General features: G+C 42.7%; 1 protein-coding gene across 5 annotated transcripts in view; it reads left to right on the top strand.

Annotated features, from left to right (window-relative positions):
- Window positions 1-26,931, top strand: part of LOC139552209 (rhotekin-like) — a 34,085-nt gene extending 7,154 nt beyond the window's left edge. The window contains exons 2-13 of one of the 5 annotated variants that reach the window (XR_011670394.1): window positions 769-968; window positions 1,058-1,119; window positions 6,272-6,325; window positions 7,696-7,813; window positions 8,050-8,301; window positions 8,474-8,568; window positions 8,646-8,746; window positions 10,397-10,476; window positions 16,498-16,666; window positions 20,813-20,917; window positions 21,847-21,935; window positions 26,295-26,931. Coding sequence is in view for 4 of the 5 variants with exons in the window: in XM_071363705.1 (XP_071219806.1) it covers window positions 769-968; window positions 1,058-1,119; window positions 6,272-6,325; window positions 7,696-7,813; window positions 8,050-8,301; window positions 8,474-8,568; window positions 8,646-8,746; window positions 10,348-10,476; window positions 16,498-16,666; window positions 20,813-20,917; window positions 21,847-21,887 (1,326 nt within the window). In the remaining variant the exon portion in view is untranslated. Of the gene's footprint in view, window positions 1-768; window positions 969-1,057; window positions 1,120-6,271; window positions 6,326-7,695; window positions 7,814-8,049; window positions 8,302-8,473; window positions 8,569-8,645; window positions 8,747-10,347; window positions 10,477-16,497; window positions 16,667-19,608; window positions 20,623-20,812; window positions 20,918-21,846; window positions 21,936-26,294 lie in introns of those variants that run through there. The other 4 variants (XM_071363705.1, XM_071363706.1, XM_071363709.1 and 1 more) reach the window with 4 other exon arrangements.
- The last annotated feature ends 964 nt before the right edge of the window (window positions 26,932-27,895 follow it).

Genomic DNA, 27,895 nt, shown 5'->3' with positions numbered 1-27,895 from the left:
GACATAAAATATAACAATTTAAGACAATTTTCTCTGAACAGTTTGAAAAACCCCACCAAATTTACTGAAAATATATTGCATAATTTGAAGAAACTATACTCAGAGCTGCAGCTCCATACTACTTGTCATACACAGAGAACTAATATTGTATACTTGTCTTTGTGGTGGGATTGGCGGGGGTGTGGGGGGTCCTTGGAGGATCTTTTTTTTGGGGGGGGGGGATTCCTCATAGTATCTTATTGATTGTAAGGAAAAAGTTTGGACCAAATTGGATGTTAGGTACTATATTTATTGAATACTATATGAATCCTATACATTTTAAATGGCCAATTTGGGCACAATCAATTATCTTAACTTTTCAAGAGATCAGATTATATTCCATCAAAATGTTGCAGGAATGCTAATTCTAACTACAGACACAATTTCAGAACAAACTGAGATGGTGGGTGTCATCCTCTTTCTTGTGCTGTTTGAAGTGGAAAGCCCCAGCTGCTTGTTTGTCTAGGGTTTCTGGTAAACAGGACAGAATATATCCTTACTGCCCTCATCCTCCTGACTAGGCCTGGTCCAAGACCTCTGACTACCCGACTGTTGAGTCGGGTAGTGTTGGGAGCTGCTGTTAGATATGGCATTGTTGAATGCGGAGGAAGGGTCACCTAGCTGTACACAAACCAATAGTAACTGATGAGTAAAGTAGAGCCACTCTATCTTTTCTGTAATCTTTCTCTCCCTATTGTTCTTGCTCTCCTCTCTCACTCAACCACTCAGGACGGTGAGGTGCAGCGTCAGATAGACCGCGAGGTGCGGATGCGTGAGGGAGCCAGTAAGCTGCTAGCTGCGTGCTCCCAGAGAGACCAGGCCCTGGAGGCCTCCAAGAGCCTGCTCACCTGCAACACCCGCATCCTAGCACTGCTCAGCCAGCTGCAGAGGATGAGGGAGGCCCAGGTCCTGCAGAGAGTAGGCAACAGGTAGGAGAGAGAGGGGTTGGGTGGGGGCAGTTTGCTGTCATAACAATTTAGTAAATAAATAAATAAAACCGCTCTGTTCTCCACTGCAGGTCCTGTATTGGTGGGTCGCTGGATGAGAGGCTGCCCTGCATGGGTAATGTGGCCATCTCAGGTGAGCGTGTACGCATGCGCAGACAGACACCATTGTAAGATGGCGCCGATAGATGGCAGCTTCGCTTCAAGTCCTTAGGAAACTGTGCAGTATTTTTTTTAATGTATTATTTCTTACACTGTTAGCCCAGAAAACCTTAAGTGTTATTACATACAGCTGGGAAAAACTATTAGATATCAGAGATGTCAACTTAACAGCACAACCAACACTACGACCAGTAATACAACTTTCCCGAAGCGGATCCTTTGTCTGCACCTCCCAGGGCATTTGAACTGATTCCAGAGGCCGACCCAAAACAACGCCGTCGGAGGAGAGGGTGCCGGAGCTGTCTTCTAGTGGGGCTTCGGATGCGCGTACACCACCCACTGCTTCCGAGTATATTATTCGCTAATGTCCAGTCCCTAGTTAACAAAGTCGACGGAATTAGGGCAAGAGTTGCTTTCCAAAGAGATATCCGGGATTGTAACATACTCTGTTTCACGGAGACATGGCTAGCTGGGGACATGCTGTCGGAGTCCGTACAGCCAACAGGATTTTCAGTGCATTGCGCCAACAGGAACAAACATCTCTCTGGTAAGAAGAAGTGTGGGTGTGTATGTTTCATGATTAACGACTCATGGTGTAATTGTAACAATAAACAAGAACTCACGTCCTTTTGTTCACCTGACCTAGAATTCCTCACAATCAAATGCCGACGGTATTATCTCCCAAGAGAACTCTTCTCGGTTATTGTCACAGCCTTGTATATCCCCCCGCAAGCGGATACCAATACGGCCATCAAGGACCTTCACTGGACTTCATGCAACTGGAAACCATATATCCTGAGGCGGCATTTATTGTAGCTGGGGATTTTAACAAAGCTAATCTGAGAACAAGGCTATCAGCATATCGATTGCAGTACACGAGTGAGTAACACACTCGACCACTGCTACTCTAACTTCCGCAATGCATACAAGGCCCTCCCCCGCCCTCCTTTTGGCAAATCTGACCATGACTCCATCTTGTTGCTCCCCTTGAATAGGCAGAAACTAAAATAGGAAGCGCCCGTGCTTAGGTCTATCCAACGCTGGTCTGGCCAATCAGATTCCACGCTTCAAGATTGCTTCGATCACGTGGACTGGGATATGTTCCAGGTAGCCTCAGACAATAACATTGACATATACGCTGACTCGGTGAGAGAGTTTATAAGGAGATGTTGTACCCACTGTGACTATTAAAACATTTCCTTACCAGAAACCGTGGCTTGATGGCAGCATTTGCGCAAAACTGAAAGCATGTACCACCGCATGTAATCATGGCTAAGTGACTGGAAACATGGCCGAATACAGTGTAGTTATTCCCTCCGTAAGGCAATCAAACAAGCAAGGCGTCACTATAGAGACAAAGTGGAGTCACAATTCAACGGCTCAAACATGAGACGTACAGTTGAAGTCGGAAGTTTACATACACCTTAGCCAAATACATTTAAATTCAGTTTTTCCACAAATCCTGGCATTTAATCCTAGTAAAAATTCCCTGTCTTACGTCAGTTAGGATCACCACTATATTTTAAGAATGTGAAATGTCAGAATAATAGTAGATTGATTTATTTCAGCTTTTATTTCTTTCATCACATTCCCAGTGGGTCAGAGGTTTACATACACTCAATTAGAATTTGGTAGCATTGCCTTTAAATTGTTTAAGTTGGGTCAAATGTTTCGGGTAGCCTTCCACAAGCTTCCCACAATAAGTTGGGTGAATTTTGGTCCATTCCTCCTGACAGAGCTGGTGTAACTGAGTCAGGTTTGTAGGCCTCCTTGCAGGTTTGTAGGCCTCCTTGCTCGCACACGCTTTTTCAGTTCTGCCCACACATTTTCTATGGGATTGAGGTCAGGGCTTTGTGATGGCCACCGCAAAACCTTAACTTTGTTGTCCTTAAGCCATTTTGCCACAACTTTGGAAGTATGCTTGGGGTCATTGACCATTTGGAAAACCCATTTGTGACCAAGCTTTAACTTCCTGACTGATGTCTTGAGATGTTGCTTCAATATATTCACATAATTTTCCTACCTCATGATGCCATCTATTTTGTGAAGTGCACCAGTCCCTCCTGCAGCAAAGCACCCCCACAACATGATGCTGCCACCCCCGTGCTCCACGGTTGGGATGGTGTTCTTTGGCTTGCAAGCCACCCCCTTTTTCCTGCAAACATAACGATGGTAATTATGTCCAAACAGTTCTATTTTTGTTTCATCAGACCAGAGGACATTTCTCCAAAAAGTATGATCTTTGTCCCCATGTGCAGTTGCAAACCGTAGTCTGTCTTTTTTTATTGCGGTTTTGGAGCAGTGGCTTATTCCTTGCTGAGTGGCCTTTCAGGTTATGTCGATATAGGACTCATTTTACTGTGGATATAGATACGTTTGTACCTGTTTCCTCCAGCATCTTCACAAGGTCCTTTGCTGTTGTTCTGGGATTGATTTACACGTCTCGCACGAAAGTATGTTCATCTCTAGGAGCTCTCTAGGCTGCGTGGTCCCATGATGTTTGTACAGATGAACGTGTTACCTTCAGGCGTTTGGAAATTTCTCCCAAGGATGAACCAGACTTATGGAGGTCTACAAATGTTTTTCTGAGGTCTTGGCTGATTTCTTTTGATTTTCCCATGATGTCAAGCAAAGAGGCACTGAGTTTGAAGGTAGGCCTTGAAATACATCCATAGGTACACCTCCAATTGACTCAATTTTTTTTAATTAGCCTATCAGAAGCTTCTAAAGCCATAACATCATTTTCTGGAATTTTCCAAGCTGTTTAAAGGCACAGTCAACTTAGTGTATGTAAACTTCTGGCCCACTGGAATTGTGAAACATTGAATTATAAGTGAAATAATCTGTCTGTAAACAATTGTTGGAAAAATTACTTGTGTCATGCACAAAGTAGATGCTTGCTTAGTCCCCTCCTGTACTCCCTGTTCACCAAGACTGCGTGGCATTACTCCAACACCATCATTACGTTTCCTGACGACACAACGGTGGTTGGCCTGTGTCATCCACAAAGTAGATGTCCTTACCGACTTGCCAAAACTAGAGTTTGTTAACAAGATATTTGTGGAGTGTTTGAAAAACGAGTTTTAATGACTCTAACCTAAATGTGTGTAAACTTCTGACTTCAACTGTATGTGGCAGGGTCTACAGACAATCAGGGATTACAAAAAGAAAACCAGCCCCGTCACGGACATCGACATCTTGCTCCCAGACATTAAACAACTTCTTTGCGCGTTTGCAGGACAATACAGTACCACCGACACAGCCCGCTACCAAAGACTGTGGGCTCTCCTTCTCCGTGGCCGACACAAGTAAAACAATTAACCGTGTTAACCCTCGCAAGATTGCTGGCCCAGACGGCTTCCCAAGCTGCGTCCTCAGAAGCATGCGCAGACCAGCTGGCTGGTGTGTTTACGGAAATATTCAATCAATCCCTATCCCAGTTTGCTGTCCCCACATGCTTCAAGATGGCCACCATTGTTCCTGTTTCCAAGAAAGCTAAGGTAACTTAACTAAATGACTATCGCCCTGTAGCACTCACTTCTGTCATCATGAAGTGCTTTGAGAGACTAGTCAAGGATCATATCACCTCCACTCTACCCTAGACCCACTCCAATTTGCTTACAGCCCCAATAGGGTCACAGACGATGCAATCGCCACCACACTGCCCTATCCCATCAAGAGGAATACCTATGTAAGAATGCTGTTCATTGACTACAGCTCAGCATTCAACACCATAGTACCCTCCAATTTCATCATTAAGCTTGAGACCCTGGGTCTCGACCCCGCCCTGTGCAACTGGGTCCTGGACTTCCTGACGGTCCGCCCCCAGGTGGTGAAGGTAGGAAACAACATCCACAACACTGGGGCTCCACAAGGGTACGTTCTCAGCCCTCTCCTGCACTCCCTGTTTACCCACGACTGGGTGGCCATGCACGCCTCCAACTCAATCATCAAGTTTGCTGACGACACTACAGTGGTAGGCTCGATTACCAACAATGGCGAGACAGCCTACAAGGAAGAAGTGAGGGCCCTCGGTGTGTGCCAGGAAAATAACCTCTCACTCAATGTCAGCAAAACAAAAGAGATGATCGTGGACTTCAGGAAACAGCAAAGGGAGCACCCCCCCTATCCACATCGATGGGACAGCAGTGGAGAAGGTGGAAAGTTCCTCGCTGTACATATCACCGACAAACTGAAATGGTCCACTCGCACGGACAGTGTGGTGAAGGTGCAACAGCGCCTCTTCAACCTCAGAAGGCTGAAAAAATGTGGCTTGTCACCGAAAACCCTCACTACCTTTTACAGGTGCACAATTGAGAGCATCCTGTCGGGCTGTATCACCACCTGGTACGGCAACTGCACCGCCCACAACTGCAGGGCTCTCCAGAGGGTGGTGCGGTCTGCATAACATATCACCGGGGGCAAACTACCTGCCCTCCAGGACACCTACAACACCCGATGTCACAGGAAGGCAAAAAAGATAATCAAGGACAACAACCATCCGAGCCACTGCCTGTTCACCCCAATTCCATCCAGAAGGCGAGGTCAGTACAGGTGCTTCAAAGCTGGGACATAGAGATTGAAAAACAGTTTCTCATCAGATTGTTAAACAGCCACCACAAGCACAGAGAGGCGGCTGCCAACCTACTGACTTGATATCATTGACCACTTTAATAAATGGAACACTAGTCACTTTAATGATGCCTCTTTAAGAATGTTTACATATCTCACATTACTCATCTCATATGTATATACTGTATACTGTATCCTTCACTGTCTATTCTTTACTATCTATTGCATCTCTCCCTCACTGCTCATCCATATATTTTATACTTATATATTCTCATCCCATTCCTTTACTAGATGGTGTGTATTAGGGTTTGTTGTGGAATTGTTAGATATTACCTCTTAGATACTGCTGCATTGTCGGATCTACAGTAGATGTATAAGCATTTCGCTACTCTCGCAATAACATCTGCTAACCATGTGTATGTGACAATAACATTTGATTTGATTTTGATTTGACCAACAGATACAGGTAGGAGTACTATATTTTACAGAAATGTCTCATTCTCTCTCTCGCTGTCCCTCAATCCATCCATTCTGCTCTTCCTTTTCCACTCCAGACCTGCGTATCCCACTCATGTGGAAAGACTCAGAGTACTTCAAGAGCAAAGGAGGTGAGTCCCATATAACATTAAATGGTGCTGTCACTAACCCTCTAGAAGAAAAAGAAACGCACACCTATTTAGGCGAGGTGCTGGCTAGCGGAGTAGAAAACTTGAAAATAAAAATAAAAAAGAGCCGCACACTCTAGGAGCTCAGATGCAAAAATATTTAATTTACCAACGTTTCGACAGGCAAGCTGTCTTCATCAGGGTACAATCACAGACACTGCGGGATGACTCGTTTATATATAGTGTCAAGACACACAGGTGTCTGTAATCATGGCCAAGAGTGGCCTAATATCATTGGTTAATTTCTCATATTAAAATGGCATAGAAAGAGCAACATACAATAAATACAAATGGATAGCATACGATCATAGACTCACTAAAGACCACACAAGCCTACAAACAACCACAATGGCAAAGTCACAACAAACACAACAATCACAAGAATGGCTTAAGATCAAAGTCCACGTTAAGACCGAAGGGAGCAAGGGTCTTTAAATTAAATATCCAAGCAGCCTCTCGTCTTAACAATAAATTATCAAGGTCACCCCCTCTCCTAGGGAGGGTGACATGTTCGATGCCAATATAACGCAAAGATGAAATCGAGTGGCCTGCCTCCAAAAAGTAACCCTGTCATGACAACGCATCATGTGGCAATGCCTGGAAACACAGAATTTTTTGGTATTAAATCGGCGCTCTTGAACATCGGCCCTGAACATCGGCCCTGAACATCTCGCATCCAATAACAACATTAGACAGTAATTGCACTTGATAACATCTAGCTCCTAACAATAATGTTTGAATTGAATGGAACAGCTACTGGAAACCCTTTGGTTAGATTAGAATGCAAGTGGTGCATATTGAGAGAGTGGAGTCTATTGGCTATTTGTATTTAAGTGTATCCGGCCGGTACGTCATCAGTTCATCAGAGTTTAATTTGAGCCATATCTCTCCCACCACTACCAGAGTGGCCTGAGTACATACATTCCATTGATGGAGTAAATCTAAGGTCTCAATCTATAATCTTGTCTAAACCAGTTACGTGGCTAATCCATGCAGATTATGACTCGTGCATGTGGGGTAAGCACATTCAATTAACTGCCTCCTGTTTGTTTCTAAGAACACTTGTATTATCTTGGCTCCTCTGAGCTACATCTGAAATCAGGTCAGATTTAAAGGTCACACATGTTAATCCTGTAAATGTGTAGTTATTGGACTCTTACTTAACCTACTACGTTCTCACTATTTTTCTGACGTGTCTGTCCTGTTCTCTTTCTGCCCATCTTCTTTTCTCTAAAACTCCATCCTCTCCATCTCCCACTCTATTCCATTCTTTCTCTATCTATCTTGCACTTCTCTCTCTCTCTATCTTTCAGAGCTGCATCGCTGTGCTGTGTTCTGTCTGCTCCAGTGTGGCAGAGAGATCTATGACACAGACCTGGTGATGGCGGACAGGACTTTGACTGACATCTGCTTCGAGGACACCATCATATTGCAAGTGGCTGCTCGAGTTGCTCTCATTTTGTCTCCTTAACTTATATGACACTATTAGTGCAGGTGATGTAGCATTTTGTCTGTGGTTTTAATATTTGCTTAGAAACGTATAGAGAACTTCTGTCCTCTTGAATTATGTTTGTGTCATTCTGTATTTCATTATGCCCATGTTTCTTTGTTAATTTCTGTTGCTATATTCATCTGTGTGCGTGTGTTGGTTCCTGTATATGATCCAGTAAGGAGGCGAGCCCGTGCTTTGAGCTCCGTGTGGAGCTGTACAGTACCTGTGTGGTGGAGGACTTCTCTCCGGGCCCAGGGGCACTAGGACCCAGGAGACATAACCGCCTCAGCAGCTCCCTGGGCTGCACCTCTGGGAGGAGGATCAGGGCAGCTCTAGAGTCTGCAGCCTGTGGTACCATATCCAACGTAGAGGGAGGTGATGGAGGAGGAGGGTCTCCACCACCTCTGCTGCCTGCTCTCTGTACAGAGTGAGTGTTGATGTAACAGCTTGCACACGCATGACACACACACAACTGGAATCACATGCAACGGTGATGCACATAATGTCAACTCAAACTGGCCACACAAGTCGTCAAATATGCATACTTACATGCAGTACATTCCGACTAACTGTTGATTGTGTGTGGTTTCTGTTTGCAGGGGGCCAAAGTATCACCTTCTGGCCCACACCACACTGACAATAGCACATGTTCAGGACAGCTTCAGAACACACGACCTGTCCATATCAGCCACAGGTGAGTGGCGACTCTACTTTGGCTGTTTACTGTCCTTGAATAGCAAGCAACAAACTCATCAACCAATATTGTTCCAGAGGACAGTGCATTCTGGCTGCCTCTCTATGGCAGTGTGTGTTGCCGTCTGGCAGCCCAGCCTCTCTGTATGACCCAGCAGGTTATCAGCGGCAGGATCAAGGTGAGTTAACTCGTAGTCACCGCCCTTAGTATCACACCCACCATCATCATTCACATCATTTGTTTAATCATTCTCAGTTTTAGTTTGATCATTAGAGTCGTAGTTACGGAAAGTATTCAGACACCTTAATTTTTTCCACGTTTTGTTTACGTTACAGCCTTATTCTAAAATGGGTTCAATCATTTTTTTTTCTCATCAATCTACGCAGAATACGCCATAATGACAAAATAAAAATTGTTTTTTAGATTATTTGGGTAAATGCATATAAAAACTGAAATATCACATTTACATAAGTATCCAGACTCTATACTCAGTACTTTGTTGAAGCATCTTTGGCAGCGATTACAGCCTTGAGTCTTCTTGGGTATGACGCTGAAAGCTTGGCACATCTGTATTTGGGGAGTTTCTACCATTCTTCTCTGCAGATCCTCTCAAGCTCTGTCAGGTTGGATGGGGAGCATCGCTGCACAGCTATTTTCATGTCTCTCCAGAGATCTTCGATTGGGTTCAAGTCCAAACTCTGGCTGGGCCACTCAAGGACATTCAGAGACTTGTCTCGAAGCCACTTCTGCATTGTCTTGGCTATGTGCTTAGTGTCGTTGTCCTGTTGGAAGGTGAGCCTTCACCCCAGTCTGAGATCATCAAGGATCTCAATGTACTTTGCTCCATTCATCTTTCCCTTGATCCTGACTAGTCTTCCAGTCCCTGCCACTAAAAAACATCGGGATGGGTCTTGGTTTCCTCCAGACGTGACGCTTGGCATTCAGGCCAAAGAGTTCAATCTTGGTTTCATCAGACCAGATACATTTTTGGGTTCTCATGGTCTGAGTCCTTTAGGTGCCTTTTCGCAAACTCCAAGTGGGCTGTCATGTGCCTTTTTACTGAGGATAGGCTTCCGTCTGGCCACTCTACCATAAAGGCCTGATTGCTGGAGTGCTGCAGAGATGGTTGTCCTTCTGGAAGTTTCTCCCATCTCCACAGAGACTAGGAAGATTCTTGGTGGTTCCAAACTTCTTCCATTTAAGAGTGATGGTGGCCACTGTGTTCTTGGGGACCTTCACTGCTACAGAAATGTTTTGGTACCCTCATCCAGATCTGTGCCTCCACACAATCCTGTCTTGGAGCTCTACGGACAATTCCTTCAACCTCACGGCTTGGTTTTTGCTCCTCTGACATGCACTGTTAACTGTGGGACCTTACATAGACAGGTGTGTGCCTTTCCAAATCATGTCCAATCAATTGAATTTACCACAGGTGGACACCAATCAAGTTGTAGAAACATCTCAAGGATGAGCAATGGAAACAGGATGCACCTGAGCTCAATATTGAGTCTCATAGCAAAGAGTCTGAATACATATGTAAATAAGGTATCTGTTTTTTTATTTTAGAAATTAACAAAAATGTCTAAAAACCTGGCTTTTTTTGTCATTATGGTGTATTGTGTGTAGATTGATGAGGAAAACAATTAATTTAAGACATTTTAGAATAAGGCTGTATCGTAACAAAATGTGGAAAAAGCCAAAGGGTCTGAATACTTTCCGAATGCACTCTAGTTTAGTCAAAAGCATCGTTATAATCATTCCTACCATTCTCATGATCAGATTGAGAAGGAGCCTGAGTGTTGGACTGACATCTACGGTGTCCTCAAAGGGACAAGTCTTACCTGTTACCACAGTCAAGAGTGCATGGTTGCCCAAGAGGAGCCGTTATTCACCATCGCCATCAACAAGGTTTGTTACTCTTGTAAACACACAAGACATGTCAGCATATTCACACTGTCATCCATACACACGGCCAAAATGCAGAGACTGACGCAAATTTGCATAAATACTGAACTATAATCCCATTTAGCACCCACAAAAGGACAATATTGTTTTTATTAGAGGTTTACACCCCATGTAGCAAGCTATAACAGCACAACACCACTCTGCATACACTCCAGTACATCACTGGGGCTGAGCTTCCTGCCATCCAGGACCTCTATTCCAGGTGGTGTAAGAGGAAGGCCCTAAAAATGGTCAAAGACTCCAGCCACCCAAGTCATAGACTGTTTTCTCTGCTACCGCATGGCAAGCGGTACCGGAGCGCCAAGTCTGAGACTAAAAGGCTCCTTAACGCTTCTACCCCCAAGCCATAAGACTGCTGAACAGTTAATCAAATGGCCACTGGACTATTTGCATTGACCCCCTTATTTTATTCGAACACTTACACAGGCTCGATGTACACTCACTGGACTCTAACCATACACTCACACAAACACACAAAACACACACATGCATATTGACGCCACACACACACACCCACACACATAGTATGTGGACACCTTCAAATTAGTGGATTTGGCTATTTCAGACCGAGCCGTTGCTGACAGGTGTATAAATTCGAGCACACAGCCATGAAATCTCCATAGACAAACATTGGCAGTAGAATGGCCACACTCAAGAGCTCAGTGACTTTCAACATGGGACCGTCATAGGATGCCACTTTCCAACAAGTCATTTCGTCAGATTTCTGTCCTGCTAGAGCCGCCCTGGTCAACTGTAAGTGCTGTTATTGTGAAGTGGAAACGCCTAGGCGCAACAATGGCTCAGCCACACAAGCTCACAGAACTGGACCGCCGAGTTCTTAAGCGCGTAGCCTGTAAAAATCATCTGCCCCCGGTTACAACACTCATTACCGAGTTCCAAACTGCCTCTAGAAGCAACTTCAGCACAATAGCTGTTCGTCGGGAGCTTCATGAAGTGGGTTTCCATGGGCGAGCAGACGCACAAGCCTAGGATCACCATGCGCAATACCAAGCGTTGGGATGGTGTAAAGCTCACCGCCATTGGACTAGGGAGGAGTGGAAACGCGTTCTCTGGAGTGACGAATCATGCTTTGTCTTCTGGCAGTCCGACGGACGAATCTGGGTTTGGCGGATACCAGAAGAATGCTATCACCCCGACTGCATAGTGCCAACTGTAAAGTTTGTTGGAGAAGGAATAATGGTCTGGGGCTGTTATTCATGGTTTGCCTGAACCATGAATAGGCCCCTTAGTTCCAGTGAAGGGACATTTTAATGCTACAGCATACAATGATATTCTAGATGATTCTGTTCTTCCAACTTTGTGGCAACAGTTTGGGGAAGGCCCTTTCCTGTTTCAGCATGACAATGCAGAAAGCGAGGTCCATACAGAAATGGTTTGTCGAGATCAGTGTAGTAGAACTTGACTGGCCTGGACAGAGCCCTGACTTCAAACCCACCTTTGGGATGAATTAGAACGCCGACTGCGAGGCATGCCTAATCGTCCAACATCACTGCCTGACCTCATTAATGCTCTTGTGGCTGAATGGAATCAAATCACAGCAACAATGTTCCAACATCAAGTGGAAAGCATTCCCAGAAGAGTGGAGGCTGTTATAGCAGCAAAAGGTGGACCAACTCCATATTAATGCCCATGATTTTGGAATGAGATGTTCGAGTGTCCACATACTTTTTTCCATTCACAATCCTTCACAATCTTCACATATACTGCTGCTACTCTCTGTTTTTTATGTATGCGTAGTCACTTTAACCCTACCTACATGTACACATACCTCAATTATCTTGACTAAGCCATACCCCTGCACATTGACTCGGTACCAACACCTTATATATAGCATCGTTGTTATTTTGTGTTTCTATTTTTGCTATTTTTGGTTTATTTATCACATTTTTCTTACTTAATTTAAAAAAGCATTATTGGTTAAGGGCTCGTAAGTAAGCATTTCACGGTAAGTTCTACCTGTTGTATTTGGTGCATGTGACATAGAATTTGATTTCTTTGAAGTCTGCTGCAGTTTCATGATCAGTCCACTAGAGAGCACTGTCGAGGTGTAACCCAAAGACACTCCTTGCCTGGAGATTTTTATTTTATATTTTATATCACTTTTATTTAACTAGACATGTCAGTTAAGAACACATTCTTATTTAGAATGACATCCTACCAGTAGGCAAAAGGCCTTCTGCAAGGGAGAGGGGCCTGGGATTTAAAAAAATATATATATAGGACAAAACACCCATCAAGACAACAACACTACATAGAGACCTAAGACAACACAGCATGGCAGCAACACATGACAACAACATGGTAGCATCACAACATTATGTTTTTTGGGGTGAAGTTTAAGGAGCTCCTTTAGCACCTCGGACTCTGACCGCCTGCAGGGAGAAACCTTTTGGAGCGGGGCAGTGGAAAAAGAGGGAGGTGCATTGGGTATAGGCGCATTAGAAGGGATGGGATTTGAGGAAATGTTGGGTGGGCACTAAGGCATGGCTGAGTCAAATAGGAATACTGACTTAATGAGTTGGTGATTTAAACTCTGCCAGATCATGGTCCAACCAGGGACTGAACCTGTTTTTTTTATTTCTAATTTTCATTATGGGCGCGTATTTGTTAACGATACCACCTGAAAATATTAAAAAAAGAAGGTCCAAGCGTCTTCAACAGAGCGGATGAAGCTGATTCTATACCAATTTACAGAGGCCAATTCATGAAGGAAGGCTTGCTAAAGAACTTTGATGAGCAAGTGTCTATAACAAATCAGGACAGGTCATTTCACTGAGCAGCCATTACGAACACAGGCTGTAAAACCGTGATCACTGGTGTTTTCTGTAATGACCTATCAGGATTATTGGTGAGGATAACATCAAGGAGAGTAGCCTTCTCTGGGTGTTTGGAGTCATACCTTGTGGGATTGGTAAGTCCCATTGCTTTAGGACTTGCTCAGGTGGTTTAGCATGTCCCAGTTTAGGTCACCTAGCAGGACAAATTCAGACTTAGTGGACGGGGCCAGGAGAGCGCTTAGGGCATTTAGGGTACAGGCCGGTGCTGATGGTGGCCGATAACACCCAGCAACAGTCAACAAAGAGTTAGATGAACGTTTGATGTGTAAAACCAGCAAATCAAATTGTTTGGGGACAGACTTGATGGAGACAAACGAGCACTGAAGGTGTTCCTTGGTAAAGATTGCTACTCCACTACCTTTGGAAGATTTGTCTTGCAGAAAAAGGTTATAACTAGAAAGGATAACTTCAGTGTTCAAAACACTCTTTCTTAACCACGTCTCAGTAATGACCAACACGTCTGGATTGGAGCTGTGAACCCACACTTTCAATTGATACATTTTAGGTAATAAGCTTCTTGTGTTAACGTGCAGAAAACCCAGGCTTTGACTAGAGCAGAAATCAGTGAAGCAGATATCAGAGCACAAATCAGAAATGGGGCTAGCAACAATAGAAGGGCCAGGGTGTGCATGCACATTTCCAGATATAATCAGTAGTAATACAATCAGGACACGGCAGAGGACAGGGAGAGCTCTCTCTGATTTCTAACATTTGAATGTGCATCAGATGGCAAAAAGATAATATTGTATAGCAATTTCATCAGGTAACATGAATACAAAGCCGGCGAGAGGTGGTTAGAATGGGATGGGAGGCCAAAAGACCGTCTGCCCCACGGTTGGGTAAACAAGCAAGTTTAAAGTCCGATCTTGCTTTGAGCATTACAGGAACGGAATTCGGTTTGCTTGCTATTTAACCCCTTCACGCTCATTCTCTCACAATGAAACCAACTATTTCATGCAATGTGGGTGCTTATCAGCCTGGCAGCAGCTACAGTACCTGCACATCAGCCATGTGCACATCACAGCAGCTATGTGCACTAGTGGTGCGCGGGTCAGCTGTTTGTTCACCCGCACCTGCCCGTGTTTGCTAATAACCCATCCACAACCGCTTGACTATATGTAATAAAGTGGAAATCTAAGGCCCTTACCCGCTAATATAGAAAATGGGCTGTAGGCTACAGTCAGACACGCTGAAAGATTTCTTTTGACAGAGGGCAGGAGTTTTTGTTGCCTGATTTTAAATATGTTTCTGCTTATAATTTCCGATATTTTGTTATGCAATTTTTTTGTCAACTTGTCTATAATTAGATACATGCAGCTTCTCTTCTGTCATTAGCCTATATGTTGCCCTAGAAGACTAAATAAAAGCTTGCTCACCAGAATGGCATAAATCGATAGAATGAATGCTTCAATCAAATCAAATGTTATTGGTCACACACACATGGTTAGCAGATGTTAATGCGAGTGTAGCGAAATGCTTGTGCTTCTAGTTCCGACCATGCAGTAATATCTAAAAATTTCACAACAACTACCTTTTACACACAAGCGTAAAGAAATTAATAAGAATATGTACATATAAATATATGGATGAGCGATGACCGAACGGCATAGGCAAGATGCAGTAGATGGTATAGAGTACAGTATATCCATATGAGATGAGTAATTTAGGGTATGTAAATATTATATAAAGTGGCATTGTTTAAAGTGACTAGTGATACATTTATTACAACCAATTTTTAATTATTAAAGTGGCTAGAGATTTGAGTCAGTATGTTGGCAGCAGCCACTCAATGTTAGTGGTGGCTGTTTAATGGCCTTGAGATAGAAGCTGTTTTTCAGTCTCTCGGTCCCAGCTTTGATGCACCTGTACTGACCTCGCCTTCTGGATGATAGCAGGGTGAACAGGCAGTGGCTCGGGTGGTTGTTGTCCTTGATGATCATTTTGGCCTTCCTGTGACATCGGGTGGTGTAGGTGTCCTGGAGGGCAGGTAGTTTGCCCCCGGTGATGCGTTGTGCAGACCTCACTCCCCTCTGGAGAGCCTTATGGTTGTGGGCGGAGCAGTTGCCGTACCAGGCGGTGATACAGCCCGACAGGAGGCTCTCGATTGTGCATCTGTAAAAGCCATCTGTAAAAGCCAAATTTCTTCAGCTTCTTGAGGTTGAAGAGGCGCTGTTGCGCCTTCTCCACCACGCTGTCTCTGTGGGTGGAACATTTCAGTTTGTCCGTGATGTGTACGCCGAGGAACTTAAAACTTTCCACCTTCTCCACTACTGTCCTGGGGATAGGGGGTGCTCCCACTGCTGTTTCCTGAAGTCCACGATCATCTCCTTTGTTTTGTTGACGTTGAGTGTGAGGTTGTTTTCCTGACACCACACTCCGAGGGTCCTGACCTCCTCCTTGTATGCCGTCTCGTCGTTGTTGGTAATCAAGCCTACCACTATAGTGTCGTCTGCAAACTTGATGATTGAGTTGGAGGCGTGCATGGCCACGCAGTCATGGGTGAACAGGGAGTACAGGAGAGGGCTGAGAACGCACCCTTGTGGGGCCCCAGTGTTGAGGATCAGTGGGGTGGAGATGTTGTTACCTACCCTCACCACCTGGGGGCGTCCCGTCAGAAAGTCCAGGACCCAGTTGCACAGGGCGGGATCAAGACCCAGGGTCTTAAGCTTAATGACGAGTTTGGAGGGTACTAAGGTGTTAAATGCTGAGCTGTAGTTGACGAACAGCATTCTTACATAGGTATTCCTCTTGTCCAGATGGGTTAGTTGACATCGGTAAAGTTGCAATTGTCGTATCTGCTTTTTTCACGAAGCAAAGACTTTTAGGGAACGGAGATCAAATGCAACAACAACAACAAATGCCTGTGCAAAATGTCCAAATGACATCGGTTTGACCGGTTGTGAGAAAATAGAAAGCTGTGAAAATATTTTTTTACTTTATTTAGTAAATATTTACTTAACCAACAATGCAGCTCAAGAAATAGAGTTAAGTAAGCATTTCACGCTAAGGTCCTGTTGTATTTGACGCATGTGACAAATACTATTTGATTTGAACATGCTTCTGTTAAGATTTCAGTATGGCTTGTGTGTGTTTCTCTCCTTCTCAGGAGACCCGCATCCATGTGTCCGAGAGAGGGCCTCTCCACCATACCCAGAGTATATCCATCAGCACACACACCCGAGGTGACGAAGCTGTCACACACACTCTGGTCACACACACACCCCAGGACACACAGCGCTGGATGGAGGCCTTCTGGCAGCACTTCTATGACATGAGTGAGTCATACTTATTCAATTTAGTTACATTTGATTGGATTTGATTAAGTTTGATTAAATTCTATTTGGTTATTTATTTTATTAAATTTAAATACTTATCGATTTGCTGTATACCAGTGGACACAATCCCTGGTCCTGCATACTCACAGGCTGTGCATGTTTTTGTTTTGACCCATTACACGCTACTAGCCCACCCTTCTTAAATCCGACAGGGACAGATAGAAGTGACATTACCAGTTATATGATGATCATTACTGTTAAATTGTAATGTTAGGTTTTATCATTCTTGTCTTCATAAGATGGTCATTATATTATATATACATACACAGTTGAAGTCGGAAGTTTACTAATCATTTACTAGTCATTAAAACTAGTTTTTAAAGTTTACTAGTCATTAAAACTAGTTTTTCAACCACTCCACAATTTTCTTGTGAACAAACTATAGTTTTGGCAAGTCGGTTAGGACATCTACTTTGTGCATGACACAATTAATTTTTCCAACAATTTTTTACAGACAGATTATTTCACTTATAATTCACTGTTTCACAATTCCAGTGGGTCAGAAGTTTACATACACTAAGTTGACTGTGCCTTTAAACAACTTGAAAAATTCCCGAAAATGATGTCAAGCTACTGATAGGCTAATTGACATAATTTGAGTCAATTGGAGGTGTACCTGTGGATGTATTTCAAGGCATACTTTCAAACTCAGTGCCTATTTGCTTGACATCATGGGGAAATCAAAAGAAATCAGCCAATAACTCAGAAAAAATATTGTAGACCTCCACAAGTCTGGTTCATCCTTGGGAGGAATTTTCAAACGCCTGAAGGTACCACGTTCATCTGTACAAACAATAGTATGCAAGTAAAAAACACCATGGGACCATGCAGCCGTCACACCGCTCAGGAAGGAGACGCGTTCTGTCTCCTAGAGATGAGAGATGAGAGACTTTGGTCTGAAAAGTGCAAATCAATCCCAGAACAACGGCAAAGGACCTTGTGAAGATGCTGGAGGAAACAGGTACAAAAGTATCTATATCCAGAATAAAACGAGTCCTATATCGACATAACCTCAAAGGCCACTCAGCAAGGAAGAAGCCACCAAAACCGCCATCAAAAAGCCAGACTACAGTTTGCAACTGCACATGAGGACAAAGATCGTACTTTTTGGAGAAATGTCCTCTGGTCTGATGAAACAAAAATAGAACTGTTTGGCCATAATTACCATCTTTATGTTTGCAGGGAAAAAGGGGAGGCTTGCAAGCCAAAGAACACCATCCCAACCATGAAGCACGGGGGTGGCAGCATCATGTTGTGTGGGTGCTTTGTTGCAGTGGGGACTGGTGCACTTCACAAAATAGATGGCATCATGAGGAGGGAAAATTATGTGTATATAATGAAGCAACATCTCAAGACATCAGTCAGGATGTTAAAGCTTGGTCGCAAATGGGTTTTCCAAATGGACAATGACCCCAAGCATACTTCCAAAGTTGTGGCAAAATGGCTTCAGGACAACAAAGTCAAGGTATTGTCATGTGGAAGGGAATTTGCAACACAAACAAACATGGAGAGTGAACGTGACACAGAGCACGGAGACACAGAGCTCGTACCTGAAAGAGGGGCTACTTCGGTCGCATGGACGTGGTTTGGATATGAAAAGTCTGACGCGGACCAGAAAATCGTCCTCTGCAAAATATGCCGCAGGCCGGTCCCGACCAACAGGCTCAAACACCAATAACCTCTTTTACCACCTACGCAATAATCATGTGAAACAGTACGGAGAGAGTCTACGGATGATACCCAAAACAGTACAGTCGAGTGCTCAAAACAAACTCAGACGTTGCAAGAGGCTTATTTATTTATTTTAGGCCTATATTTATTTTGTTTGCAACTATAGTTGAAGTGTTTTCTATTTACCTTTTTAGATTTTATACATTATTTTATATTTTGTTATTTGCACAGAGGTTCAAAATAAAAGGAGAAATAATCTAAGTTTAATTCAAAATGTAAACTATTTATTAATTGAAAATACAGAAAATGTGCTGTATCGTGATATGTATCGTTATCGGGATATGAAATGACCTAAATCTCCCGATATGAGATTTTGGCCATATTGCCCAGCCCTGTGCGGCAGGTAGCCTAGTGATTAGAGCGTTGGACTAGTAACTGAAAGGTTACAAGATCAAATCCCCAAGCTGACAAGGTAAGAATCTGTCATTCTGCCCCTGAACAAGGCAGTTAACCCATTGTTCCTAGGCCGTCATTGAAAATAAGAATTTGTTCTTAACTGACTTTCCTAGTTAAATAAAGGTAAAATAAACATGCTGCTTATAGCGAGTGCCTAACACTGGCTGCGCATTCTGTAAGATTGATTGCTAATTCAAGCTATTTAAAAGTAAATATTACAGCCTACATTTCTATGCCAGAGAGGAACTGTTCAATATTTTGTTTATCAATAGATGATTGTGATCTATCTCCTGCCTTGGTATAGGCTGTGAAATTAAATAAGCTATGATGTTGTGCTTCTATCACACAGCAACACCATGCTGTAGCCTTGTATTGTTGTCAAATATTTAAAATAGTCTACCGGTCTATTTAATTTTGAGCATGCTTGAATAAGGGATGGATGAATGGTAATATTTGACCACAGTTGGTGGTTGAAGATATCCCTCTAGTGGTGTGGGGGCTGTGCTTTGGCAAAGTGGGTGGGGTTATATCCTTCCTGTTTGGCCCTGTCCGGGGGTTTCTTCTGATGGGGCCACAGTGTCTCCTGACCCCTCCTGTCTCAGCCTCCAGTATTTATGCTGCAGTAGTTTATGTGTCGGGGGGCTAGGGTCAGTTGGTTATACCTGGAGTACTTCTCCTATCTTATCCAGTGTCCTGTGTGAATTTAAGTATGCTCTCTCTAATTCTCTCGTTCTCTCTTTCTTTCTCTCTCGGAGAACCTGAGCCCTAGGACCATACGTCACGGCAAACCGGGCATGATGACTCCTTGCTGTCCCCAGTCCGCCTGGCCTTGCTGCTATTCCAGTTTCAGCTGTTCTGCCTGCGGTTATGGAACCCCTACCTGTCCCAGACCTGCTGTTTTCAACTCTTAATGATCGGCTATGAAAAGCCAACTGATATTTATTCCTGATTATTATTTGACCATGCTTGTCATTTATGAACATTTTGAAAATCTTGGCTCTCTCTAATTCTCTCCTTCTCTCTCTCTCTCGGAGGACCTGAGCCCTAGGACCATACGTCAGGACTACCGGGCATGATGACTCCTTGCTGTCCCCAGTCCACCTGGCCTTGCTGCTATTCCAGTTTCAACTGTTCTGCCTGCGGTTATGGAACCGCCACCTGTCCCAGACCTGCTATTTTCAACTCTTAATGAAAATTATGAAAAGCCAACTGAAAATGATTCATGATTATTATTTGACCATGCTTGTCACTTATGAATATTTTGAACATCTTGGCATAGTTCTGTTATAATCTCCACCCGGCACAGCCAGAAGAGGACTGGCCACCCCTCATAGCCTGGTTCCTCTCTAGGTTTCTTCCTAGGTTTTGGCCTTTCTAGGGAGTTTTTCCTAGCCACCGTGCTTCTACACCTGCATTGCTTGCTGTTTGGGGTTTTAGGCTGGGTTTCTGTACAGCACTTCGAGTTATTAGCTGATGTACGAAGGGCTATATAAAATAAACTTGATTTGATTTGATATTTGTTGTCGGCCTCGGCTATAGTAGTGGAAATACTGTAACTCAAGTCATGTCATGTTCTACACGCCCAGTTATGCGATCTCTTACAAACAGCGAATGTATCTTTTTTTAACATGCTTAGAGAGGCCTGACTTCTGGAATACAGTGGCAATGCATGCACAAGGCCATGCCGATGCATATAAATTAGAAAAACCTGTCTGGAGAATGTGGCTTGATTTGGCATTATACTGAAATTAAATAATCTTGCCATACTACTCACTCTTTTCTTCCTTCTTGGACAAAGGGATGGATTGTGTGGGATAAAGAACAAGTAAAGATCATGTAAATTAACTATATTTAAATTGAAGTGGGTTAGGGTTACATTTCACCAAGAAGCTGAACATAATTCTAGTAACATTTCAACAAATCTATTTTACAAAGACATGTCGACTTTTCACTCTACAGGTCAGTGGAAACAGTGTTGTAATGGCCTGATGAAGATCGAGGTACCCTCTCCTAGGAAATCCCATTTGGTCACAGCGAAGCAGGGGTCGCTTTACCACGAAATAGGTAACTATTCAATAACACACACCACCATCACATAGGTCTATACACTCACCTACACTTACACAGTTTGAATGATTCTAATATTAGTTTGCAGACCTGCTAGAATTCTCTCTAAATTATTAGACAAATTGGATGCTTTCGCAACTGTAGGGAAATAAGATTGCTCTCAAAGGATTATATTGTTGTCATCAATATTGTAAGTAGTCCTTCTACAACAGCGCAGTAGTGCGACCTCTTAGTAAATAGATATTTTGTGAATCATCTAAACTAACTTTCCCCACACGCTCTAAAGAAGTGAAAATACCGTCGATCACCATTACCACACATTTCGGGCTTTAAGATAAAGCGTGGGATAAAATAATAATTAAAAAAGGTGAAAGATGGAAGATGGACTGAACGAAACCTGCTCCGATAGACTGGGATGAAAAACCTGTTTTGAGAGCAAATGACAATACATGTATTTTTTATTACTTGAACCATAACGACAGCATACAATAGAAGCACAATGGTGGCATTATCGCCAACACCTGTTATGTATACCACAATGATTTAGATGGATCAAGGCACTATTCAGGAATTTGAGAGCGAGACAGAAATAGAGATTGACGGAGAGAGAGAAGAAAAAAATAGGAGAAAAAGGAGAGGAACCAGATGTGAAAGATGATGGGTAGAGAAGAATCCAGGAAAGAGGAGTTATTTCAAGGAAATGATTGAGGGAAAATGGATCAGAATTTCTTTATTCCTTCCGCATGCCTGAGTCGAACCAGAAGAAAGTGATAATAAGTTCGGGGCTATTTTACACCTTCTCTCCTTTCTTTCACAATAATCCATCTATCATATTGTTCTTTTTTTATACAACTCTACTATACATCACACACTCCCACTCTACTCATCATCCCCTTCTTCCTCCTTCCTCTCCTCCTTTTCCTCAGTCACTCCATCTTCCCCAGGAGAGTGTGGTAATCCAGGATAACTCTGTCTGCTGAAGTGTTGGCCTGCTCTCCTCTTACTGTAACCACAGGTAGAGTACCACCAACAGTAACAGCCCCACACACACACACACACACACACACACACACACACACAAAGGAAACCGGCACTTCAACTTCACAACATGAGTCACAGTGGAAGTGTAAATGATGTCCCCGGAACAATACACCATTTTCACCTGCTAAACCACAAAGGACTAATGGGTTGATTATATTTGGAACTTGTGCCAGGGGAACCTGCCAAAGCCAGGCCTCATTAGGACACTCCATTGATACTCCCAAATCATATTGATATGATCATCAATGTTTCTTCAACTGTCTGATCTGTCAGCCTAGCAGATTGACACTAATCTCTAGAATATTACTACCGCTTTGTGAGACAGCTACCACACTGGGCAGGTTCATAGTTCAGTTTGAGTTCTACTGTAGGCTTGTGTTCTTCCCTGCTAGTCCTGGAGAGCTTTTATTTCAGCCCAGCGGTAATACCCCTGATTCAGCTAATCAAAGTATTGGTGATCAGTTGATCAGCTGAATCAGTTGGTGTAGAACATTGGCCCGTAAACTGGCGCACACTTTTGACCCGCATTGAACCAGGTCAGGTCAGTAGCAGCTGTGGTTTCCTACAGTCATCTGACAGGAACCATAACAAATAGCTCTACGGTAAACAAACCCGAGACACACTGTCCCTGGGAGACTATGTACAACATCAAACGTCAACTGTTCTGGTTGGCAGAGTGTTTGACTGACTCAGTCATGGTAAACACTAATTAAGCCAGGGCATAATCCAAGTCAATGTGCCAAACGCTCCAAATATCTCACTGATGGGTAGCTGATGGATGTTTATAGAGAAAAGCCAGGGTTGGGTCAAAATGGTTACCAAGTCTTAATTACGTCATAGTCATAGCGTCTGTTGCGTTGGCGTGTTATACAGGAGTTGATGTAGTGCATACGAGACCATTGTTGTACCCGACAATGGATGGCTGTGTGTAGGCTGTGCGTTCTTTATATTGCATCATGGATTTCAACAGTGTCATATGGTACCTTATTGTTGTGATGGATTCAAATGAACATATACAAATATTGGAGTCAATACACTTCTTAATTCCTTAATCCTGATCGAATCACATTAACTATAGTTCTGAGCTTTGTTTTACTTGTCTGTCATCTGATTATTTATGTACTACCTTGTCCCTCACATTACCCCTGAGATGTGCCGTCTACCCTGCCTATCTGGCAGGTTGCTTGGCATGTTGGCTGTTTCTCAACATCAGTAATCACTGTAACTGAGGGAGTCAAAAGAATGCTGCTGATCTGAAATCTTAGACAGGTACTCCACTGTGTGTGTTAGCAGTTGTGTTGCGCAACGTTCCCATGAAGCCGTTTGGCGAGGTATGTGTTGGGCAGAGGGGGGAGTTGGGTGAGTGCATGCTTGTGGGTGTATGGAGTGTTTTAGGAGTTGGGGCATTTTTGAGATTGCTGTGATATTCTCAGCTGGATTTAGAGCTCTCAACATGAAGAAATACTAAATAATTTTGTAGAATTGAAACACCACCACTTTCTGAAGTTTAATTTTTAATGAGTCAGCAGACATTAAAATTATCTTTCTGCGTTGCTCAGAGGAGGTTATATGAAAGGGGGCTAAATTTGTACTATAACTAAATATGATAATATTTATTTAACAGTTATAAGACAGGTGACATCTAATAGAAAGCTGTTTATCATTTGATTGTTACTATATTTAGAAAGAATTTCAGTCATTTCAAGCCCTATTGCCCCGCTTTCGTTGAATAGGGAAAAAATCATATACAGTGCCTTCAGAAATTATTCCCACCCCTTGACTTTTTCCACATTTTGTTGTGTTACAGCCTGAATTTAAAATTGATCAAATGTAGATGTTTTTGTCACTAGCCTACACACAAAACCCCATAATGTCAAAGTGGAATTATGTTTTTAGAATTTGTTTTACAAATGAATTAAAACTGAAAAGCTGAAATGCCTTCAGTCAATAAGTATTTAACCCCATTGTTATGGCAAGCCTAAATAAGTTCAGGAGTAAAAATGTGCTTGCCAACTCAAATAATAAGTTGCATGGACTCGCTCTGTGTTCAATAATAGTCTTTAACATAATTTTTTAATGACTACCTCATCTCAAGGTCCCTCAGGCGAGCACTGAATTTCAGAAACAGATTCAACCACAAAGACAAGGGAGGTTTTCCAATGTCTCGCAAAGGGCACCTATTGGTAGATGGGTAAAACATTTAAAAAGCATACATTAAATATCCTTTTGAGTATGGTGAAGTTATTAATTACACTTTGGATAGGGTATCAATACACACAGTCACTACAAAGATACAGGCATCCTTCCTAACTCAGTTGCCGGAGAGGAAGGAAACCGCTCAGGGATTTCACAATGAAGCCAATGGTGACTTTAAAACAGTTAGAGTTTAGTGGCTGTGATTGGAGAAAACTTACGATGGATCAACAACATTGCAGGTACTCCACAATACTAACCTAATTGACAGAGTGAAAAGAACGAAGCCTGTACAGAATAATAATATTCCAAACATGCATCCTGCTTGCAACAAGGAACTAAAGTAATACTGCAAAAATGTGGCAAAGCAATTATTTTTTGGTCCTGAATATAAAGTGTTAGGTTTGGGGCAAATCCAATAAAACACATTACTGGGTACCGCTCTCCATATTTTCAAACATAGTGGTGGCTGCATCGTGTTATGGGTATGTGTAACCGATGTGAAATGGCTAGCTAGTTAGCGGTGGTGCGCGCTAATAGCATTTCAATCGGTGACGTCACTCGCTTTGAGACCTTGAAGTAGTGGTTTTTGTGGAGCGATGGGTAACGAAGCTTCGTGGGTGACTGTTGTTGATGTGTGTAGAGGGTCCCTGGTTCGCGCCCGGGTCGGGGCGAGGGGACGGACTAAAAGTAAACTGTTATATATGCTTATAATCGTTGAGGACTGGGGAGTTTTTCAAGATAAAAAAGAAACGGAATAGAGCTAAGCACAGGCAAAATCCTAGAGGAAAACAGAGTTGTCTGCTTTCCACCAGACACTGGGAAATGAATTCACTTTTCAGCAGGACAATAACTTAAAACACAATGCTAAATCTACACTAGAGTTGCTTACCAAGACGACATTGAATGTTCCTGAGTGGCCGAGTTACAGTTTTGACTTAAATCTACTTGAACATCTCTGGAAAGACATAAAAATGGTTTTCTAGCAATGATCAACAACCAATTTGACAGAGCTTGAAGAATTCTGAAAAGAATAATGGGCAAATGTTGCACAATCCACTTGTGGAAAGCTCTTAGAGACTTACCCAGAAAGACTCACAGCTGCAATCGCTGCCAAAGGTGCTTCTACAAAGTATTGACTCAGGGGTGTGAATACTTATGGCAATGAGATATTTCTGTATTTAATTTTTATTACATTTGTGTGAGAAAAAATCCATTTGATACATTTTGAATTCAGGCTGTAACACAACAAAATGTGGAACACGTCAAGCGGTAGGAATAGTTTCTGAAGGGACTGTATGTTTAAAAAAATTAATATTTTTTCATAATATTTGAACTATGTATTTGAGCTTGTGTCCTCAAAAGGGAAGTACACCTCAGCAATGTATAACTATTTTTACCAGAAAGGGGAATTCCAAAACTTTCTAGAACTATGCAGCTTTACTAGTCTACTAAATTTAAATTTTGAAGTAACGTTCAAGAGTTTAACATCAGACAGAGATGTTTAGCCTTCTGTTTGTGTTATTCTTTCTTACATGTAATTGAATATTGGCGTGCAGCCACCCGCAGAGCTGCACCTGCTATTGTGATAAAGCATGAATCTGTACTCTCCACAGGGCTGGCGTTATGGGTGGGACTTGGGGGTACTGGCCCGCCCTACCATACCTCCTGCCTGTCCAAATAAAATATTTTAATATTGATAATTTATTTGTCCGAGATGCGCACCGACAGAAAGACGCATCAATCTCTGATAAAGCATCTGAGCGAACAAAACAGCGCCCATGTGTCTGATTCTGTCTGGGCCCAAAAAGTATGGCAATGTGCACACATAGGCGGACCCGTGAATATAAATTGTCCCCCCTATCGATGTCAAATGCCCGTGCAACTGATTTGTTCTGGCACCAGCCCTGACTCTCTGTGAAGACCCTTCACAGGTCCCCTTTGGCACGTGCAGCTAGATGAATCAGTTGGCCAGCCAATAGTTCTTCTCGATGGTATAACCGTACTGTTACACATTAAATGGAGTAGAATAACAGGATTTTGATCATTTGTTGGTATAACGGATGTCTTTCTCGTTGTCTCTCTCTTTCTCTCTCTCTCTCTCTATCTATATATATTAATTCCTGTGGTACCGGTATAGTTGAAGGACCCTCCATGAATGCCAGGTTGTCCCTGTCAAGAGGACCAACATCAGGCAACTGCATCATCCAGGACAGTATCCACCTCTTACCAAACTACAGCACCCCCCCAACCCCCAATTGTACTCCTGCTCTTGGGAGTGACGTGCAGTGACACTCCTCTCCCATGACACAGTGTCTTTGTACTCTACCTATCCCTGTCCTATAATAGCACGAAACAGCCACAAGAGCTAGCCACTGCTCTCCAGGAACACATACAGGAATGCCACAAATTGAGGGCTGCAATCACACACTTTTGCTAATTGTAGCATTCCACACTCTTGAGTTATTCTGGTAATGCAGCCTTGACCTTTTCTAGTCCAGACTCAATGTTTTATAGGATACTTGGCTCTTCTCTTTACTTGTCCAAAGTCCAAACCCAATCGGCTCTTAAATGCAGTTAATTGATTTTAAAGGGTAAAAATATGTTGGTATGATTTTGGTACCTAGTCTTACTTTTATTCTTTAGCCTTCTCTTTTCCTATTTAAATGAGACCGTTTTGTTTCGTACACAAAAATTCAGGACAAGATAATCAATATGATTGCAATGCGGAGCATGTAACTCAAACTTGAGGATGGCAATAAAAACCTAAAACCCTTTATTTGTATGTCTTTCGGTCATGATTGTTGTCATGAACTGTCATCTCCTTCAGTGGCGTGTCAACTCTGTCATTGATGGCTACCCAAATTGTTGTCAATATTCACTGTTCTGCAGTTCATGCATAAACTAATTAAGGACCATTGCAGTCAAAACATGATTTTCATGTGCTTTATATATACAGTACCAGTCAAAAGTTTGGACAAGAGTGTGCAAAGCTGTCATCAAGGCAAAGGGTGACGACTTTGAAGAATCTCAAATATAAAATATATTTAGAAGTGTTTAACACTTTTCTGGTTACTACATGATTCCGTATGTGTTATTTCATGGTTTTGATGTCTTCACTATTATTCTACAATGTAGAAAATAATCAAAATGGTCCCGTGTGGCTCAGTTGGTAGAGCATGGCGCTTGCAACGCCAGGGTTGTGGGTTCATTCCCCACGGGGGGGACCAGGATGAATATGTATGAACTTTCCAATTTTGTAAGTCGCTCTGGATAAGAGCGTCTGCTAAATGACTTAAATGTAATGTAAATGTAAAATACAGAAAAACCCTGGAATGAGTAGGTGTGTCCAAACTTGACTGGTACTGTAATTCATAACTATGAGGTTGGAATAATACTGTGGAATTGTGAAAATGATAATGCCCTTTTAGTGTAAGAGCTGTTTGAAAAGACCGCCTGAAATTTCAACCTGTGGTGGGATGGAGTTTTGGCCTACCTGGTGACGTTAATAGGCTAATAAGAAAGAGTTCCAAACCTCTCTGCCAATAACAGCAAATATTCTGTTTTCTCCTACTCACTCAGAACACTCCCAGACAGTCCTGCCAAAATTCTTGCCGGAGAAAAGCAATTTTTTTTTAATTTTTGACTATTTTAATTGAAAAATAATCACTAATGTACTTCATTGTTACCTGGAAATTATTTGATACTGAGGATAAAAAGGCTGCATTGGATCTTTAAAGT

This window comes from Salvelinus alpinus, chromosome 24, assembly GCF_045679555.1.
Source record: "Salvelinus alpinus chromosome 24, SLU_Salpinus.1, whole genome shotgun sequence".
In the NCBI taxonomy this organism is placed as follows: domain Eukaryota; kingdom Metazoa; phylum Chordata; class Actinopteri; order Salmoniformes; family Salmonidae; genus Salvelinus; species Salvelinus alpinus.
This window is presented reverse-complemented; position numbering and strand designations above follow the sequence as displayed.